Raw genomic sequence first — 5474 nt, 5'->3', positions numbered from 1 at the left:
AAGAAGTATTTAATGGAAAGATAGAAAACACATTGAAAGCCACATATTATCATCATGGTTATGAGCATAAGGTTTGTAGGTATGGTGAGTTTCTATTGGTGATTTATATTAAGCATGATAGGTAGATCTATTAGACTAATTCTATGATTTTGGTGGATTCATCTCTCCCAAGATATTCTCTCTCTTGATTCATATTCATATATTTAGTTTAGTTTAGTTTATGCATAGTTTAAATCTCAAATTAAATCAACCATATATTAATTATTACTTAGCCACATCTTTTACTTGCATCCATTAGAGTAATTTAGATTAGAAATTTCTATCATCATCAGTTAATTATTTAGAGTAGGATTGATACCTTGCTAGCCACTATACTAATCAATATTTAATAGGCTAAGTAAGATTTGCAAAAGATACGTAACACAAACAACGACATATAAATAATTACGTGTTGCGAGCTTTTTCACCTGCCTCCACCACGGTGTAAGGTCCCTCCTAGTTGGGTCCTAACTTCCCGTCTGTCTCCTCCTTGGTGGCTGGGGTCACCCTCCGAAGTACCCGATCTCCCACATGAAATGTCCGCGGCTTCACCCACTTGTTATACTGTCTCTGCAACCTGCGGTGATACTCTTCCAATCGGATGCACGTAGTGTCTCTCCTCTCCTCTGTGAGGTTCAGTTCTTCAGCCAGTATTCTCTCATTAACCCCTGCCTCTACCGCCTTGGTTCTAGTCGTCGAAGCAATCATTTCCACTGGGACCACTGCCTCCACTCCGTAGGCCATTACGAAGGGGGATTCTCTTGTAGATGTCCGCAACATAGTCCGATACGCCCACAGTACATCATTTAACTCATCTGCCCAGCACCCCTTGCGCTCTTCCAACTTTTTCTTTAAATTATCCATGATAACTTTGTTGGAAGACTCTGCCTAACCATTCCCCTCAGGATTGTACAGGGCTGAAAACCCTTGCTTTACTTTATAGGCTTGGAGGAAGGCCTTCACTTTTCCCCTCGTGAACTGAGTGTCATTGTCCGCGATGATGGTGTGTGGCAGCCCAAACCGGCATATTATATTCTCCCATAAAAGCTTTCTCACCTATTCCTCTTTCACCTGCTGAAGGGCCACCCCCTCAACCCATTTCATAAAATAATCTATCGCGGCCAGCATAAACCTCCTTTTGCCACTGGCCAAAGGCAGGGGCCCGAAGACATCCAACGCCCACATAGCGAATGGCCACGAACTAAAGACCTTGTGTAATGGTTCTGCAGGTGAATGTATCAATGGCACAAAGGTCTGACACTTTCGACACCTCTTTGAGTACTCAGTTGCATCTTTCTTCATGTGGGGCGAGAAGTACCCTTGAGATAGCAACCGGTGGGCCGTCGTCCTCCCTGCCGAGTGGCTTCCACAATCCCCTTCGTGAACCTCTCCTAACACCTCTCACGCTTTCTGTGGCCCCAGGCATCTCAGAAGTGGTCCACTGACGCTTCACCGGTATAACTCACCGTCTGTCAGAATGCATCTCCTTGACCTCTATTCCATTCTCCTTCTCTCACTTTTATCCCCTGTATCTATCCCCAATAGGAAACTCTTGATGGGTTCCATCCATCCATGCTCTTGTTCAATAGCTAGGCACACATCCTCGTCCTCCGCGGTGCTTGGTTTGCTTAGTGCCCAGACCTCAATAGATCTACCCTCTGTCCCAGGGAGTACTGCGACCACGTACGCCAAGGCATCGGCGTGTCTATTCTCCCCCCTGCCTAGATGAACAAAGCTGATCTTTTCGAATTTTCCTGCCTTTTTCTGTACCACCTCTAGATACTTGGCCATCCGAGGGCACCGCGCCGCAAATCCTCCATTGACTTGACATATTACCAAATAAGAATCCGAATACACTGTCAGTTCGCGACCCCAAATCCTTGGCCAAATCCATCTCCGCTATCACTGCCTCATACTCATACTTGTTGTTCAAAGCCGCAAAACCCAATTTCATTGACAACTCCAGGCGAGTATTCTCGGGGGTAACCAGCACCCCAATTCCGTTCCCAGTATCTATAGTTGTTCCATCCACGAATACCCTCTAACCATTTCGCCCACGGATCCAAGGGGTCGTGGTTTTGGTCCGCCTCCTGCTCCATAACCATCTCTTCCCCCCAGATGGGGTCCTCTGCCAGGGACTCCGCCATCGCTTTGGCCTTCCCGGCGGTCCTAGCTTGGTACTCGATCTCATAAGAGTTGAGCAGCACGACCCACTTCAACATTCTTCCCAATTTCTCGGCCTTCAATGCTTGCTTGAGTGGTAAGTTAGCCACTACCACAACAGAATGAGCATTGGAGTATGGTTTCAACTTTAGCGCTAAGAAGAGCAGTCCCAGGGCATAATTTTTTATCCTACTATACCTTCTTTCGGCGTCCAACATTGTTTTGCTTTGGAAATACACCGGCCTTTCAGTCTTTCCCACCACCCTTATCAATACTGAACTAATCGCACACTCTGACACCCCCAGGTATAAGTATAGCTTCTCCCCCTGTCCTAGCCGCGATAGGATCGGGGCCTTGCCCAAATATTCTTTCAACTCCTGGAATGCCTTTTCACATGCCTCGGTCCATTGGAAGTCACTCGTCCTTCTTAACAGTAGATATAAGGGCCGACACTTGTCCGATGACTTGGATATAAATCTATTAAGCGTCGTGACCCTCCCAGCCAGCCTCTGAACTTCCTTCACATTCTGTGGGGACGACATCTCTAGTAAAACCCTAATCTGATATGGGTTCGCTTCTATGCCGCGGTATGTGACTATATATCCCAGGAATTTCCCGGATGTTACCCCAAATGTGCACTTCTCGGGGTTCAACATCAGCTTGTTTCTTTGCAATATGGCGAATGTCTCTTTCAGCCCCTCCAAATGCTCCTCTTCAGTCATACACTTCTCTACCATGTTGTTTATATAGATCTCCATCTTCTTTCTAACTTTAGCACCGAACATCTTTTCTCCCACTCTCTGAAATGTTGCCCCACATTCTTCAGACCAAAAGGTATCCTGGTGTAACAGTACGTCTTCCACTATGAATGCCGTCTTCTCTTGGTCCGGGCCGTACATCACCACCTGATTGTAGTCCATCGACGCATCCATGAATGAAAAAAATTATACTCTGTAGTTCGGTCCACCAACTCATCTATCTGCGACATCGGGTAACAATTCTTTGGACACTCTTAGTTGATGTCTGTGAAATCCATGCACATTCTCACTTTCCAGTTCTTTTTAGGCACTGCTACCACATTCGACAGCCATTCAGTGAACTTGCATTCGCGGATGATACCCGCATCCTTCAGTTTCTTTACCTCCTCCTGAATTCCTTGTGCATACTGTGGTTTCATGCTCTTTATTTTCTGCTGGACCGGGCGGGCCCCTTCCCGTATATGTAATATGTGACACGCAAACTCTGGGTCCAATCCCACCAAATCTTCGATGGTCCATGCAAATACATCGTTGTTCTCAGCCAACAAGGCAATCAGTTTCGCCTTCCAATCCTCTAACAAACTTGTTCCTATATTCACAAACCTCTCCTCCTCGGCCGCTTCGATGCTCACAACCTCAATCTCGTCCACTGTCTTGCTCCCGATAAGCAGCCTCTTTTCTTCGACCGCGATCTATAATTCCTATGCCAGACTGTCCCCCATCTCCGGCATCCCCTTACTAGGTGCGCATACTAGGCCCTTCGCTGTCACCTGGTGGAGGTTCTGAGCCATGACCTGATCACCCCTTATCTCGTACATTCCCCTATTCATTGGGAAACGGATCACCTGGTAATAAGTATAGGGAATTGCCCTCATCTCATGAATCCATTTTCTTCCCAAGATCGTGTTGTATTGCGAGTTAGTGTCCACTACCATAAACTTGGTGAAAATTGTCACCGGTCCCGTAGTCACCGACAGTACTAGCTCCCCCAAGGGCTCAGTCATGCTGCCGTTGAACCTGAACAAGTTAGTCCGTGGAGGCTTCATCTGCTCCTTTTCTATTCCCATCTCTTCCATCGCACTTTGGAACAACAAATCCATTGAACTTCCACAATCTATCAGCACCCTCTTCACCATGTAATTCCCCATCGCTATGGTAATCACCAAGGCATCTTCGTGTGGAGAGCTCACCAAATCCAGATCCTTTGGAGTAAACTCTATCCTGTCACTTCCTTTGCTACTTCCTGGAACTGGCCGCGGACCGCTCACAACTTTGTTTATCTGCTGCAGACTGGTTTTCTTCCTCACCTTATCCCTGTGGGTGTTCCTCCCCAGCGTTTCTCCGCTGAATATAACATTTATCGTGCCCAGGATTCTGCCCGTGATCGGCTGAACTTCCTTGACATGTTCCTTTATTTGTCCTCTCCCAATCATTCTCTCTACTAACCATTATAAAGCAAAGCATTCCTTGGTAGCATGGTTCCTAACCTGATGGTATGCGCAAAACAGCTTTCCCTCTATCTCCTTAGGCGAGCTCCGCGCTTCTTCGTAATGTCGTTGTCCCTTGATCAGGGGCAGGATTTCCTCCAACGGCTTGTTCAACAGAGTCAAGTCTATCTCCCGGTAAGGTTTTCTCTCCCTGTACTCCCTTCGGGCTTGGTCCCTGCCCCTTTCTGCCCTCTGTGTCTCCCCCCTATAGGTTCCTCCGTCCCGTGCGGCGGCCCTGTCTCTGTCCCTCCTATCCTCTGCGACCATGGCATGCATTGACTTGTCGGGTTTCTTGGGTTCTTTACTATTTCTCTGCAAAATGTCATCGTATCAGATATACCTCTCTACCTTCAAGTACAAAGCATGCAAGGTGGTAACTTCAATCTTTAATACTGATTCATGCACCCTAGTTCCTTGCTTTAGTCCATGTTGGAATGCTATGACCACGGTGCACTTGTCCAAACTCTCCACCCTTAGGGTCTCTTCCTTGAATCTGCACAGAAAGTCTATAAGTGTCTCCGCGGACTTCTGCTTGACATTAAAAAGATCTGTTACGTCCACCACCCTCGTCTTCTGATGGATGAAATGATTCACAAAAGCTTGCTCTAACTCCTCGAACCTTTGTATACTTTGCGTCGCCAACCGATAGTATGAGTCGGATGCTCCCCCTTTTAGACTGGCGGAGAACATCATGCACCGGAGGCCATCATACTTCGCCTCTTGCCACAGTGGCATCTGCTGCCGGAAGTGATGCAAATGGTCCGCTGGATCTCTTTTCCCATCGTACCTTTCAAACCGCGGCTGGGTGAACCTTTTGGGTACATCCGAATTCCAGACTGAATCAGCAAGTGGATTCTGATTCAGGCTGTCCACCACCTTCTTTGCTGCGCCGTGTTTCTCCTTTTCCACCGCGTGGTTGGCCTCTCTGTCTCTTTCGATCATCGTCTGCACCATTTCCATGGTAATGCCTCCAGCACGGTCCACCGCGGCTTCCTGAGGAAGTTCCTCACTTTGCAGTTCCACTTCA

The 5474-nt window shown here is 47.4% G+C and overlaps 2 protein-coding genes across 2 annotated transcripts; both read right to left on the bottom strand.

The window, feature by feature from the left end:
• Positions 1 to 495: 495 nt before the first annotated feature.
• LOC147510080 (uncharacterized) lies at positions 496 to 903 on the bottom strand. Its single transcript, XM_086598002.1, has one exon. The coding sequence runs from the start codon at positions 901 to 903 to the stop codon at positions 496 to 498; it is 408 nt and encodes a 135-aa protein (XP_086454128.1).
• Positions 904 to 3214: 2311 nt separating this feature from the next.
• LOC147510079 (uncharacterized) lies at positions 3215 to 4393 on the bottom strand. The gene is made up of 3 exons (XM_086598001.1): positions 3917 to 4393; positions 3731 to 3805; positions 3215 to 3652 (listed from the first exon to the last, which is right to left on the bottom strand). Exons 1-3 carry the CDS (start codon positions 4391 to 4393, stop codon positions 3215 to 3217), a joined length of 990 nt encoding a protein of 329 aa, XP_086454127.1.
• Between the last annotated feature and the right edge of the window lie 1081 nt (positions 4394 to 5474).

The sequence above is a fragment of the Coptis chinensis genome, chromosome 3, assembly GCF_015680905.1.
Source record: "Coptis chinensis isolate HL-2020 chromosome 3, ASM1568090v1, whole genome shotgun sequence".
NCBI lineage: Eukaryota > Viridiplantae > Streptophyta > Magnoliopsida > Ranunculales > Ranunculaceae > Coptis > Coptis chinensis.
This window is presented reverse-complemented; position numbering and strand designations above follow the sequence as displayed.

Bases quoted from the DNA above. Each gene is read 5' to 3' on its own strand.
- LOC147510080 (XM_086598002.1), bottom strand. From the start codon at position 903: ATGGATAATTTAAAGAAAAAGTTGGAAGAGCGCAAGGGGTGCTGGGCA.
- LOC147510079 (XM_086598001.1), bottom strand. From the start codon at position 4,393: ATGATTGGGAGAGGACAAATAAAGGAACATGTCAAGGAAGTTCAGCCG. The intron at 3,806-3,916 runs GTGACAATTTTC...ACTTATTACCAG, and splicing joins TGTCGGTGACTACGGGACCG to GTGATCCGTTTCCCAATGAA. The intron at 3,653-3,730 runs GTGACAGCGAAG...TAGGAATTATAG, and splicing joins TGGCTCAGAACCTCCACCAG to ATCGCGGTCGAAGAAAAGAG.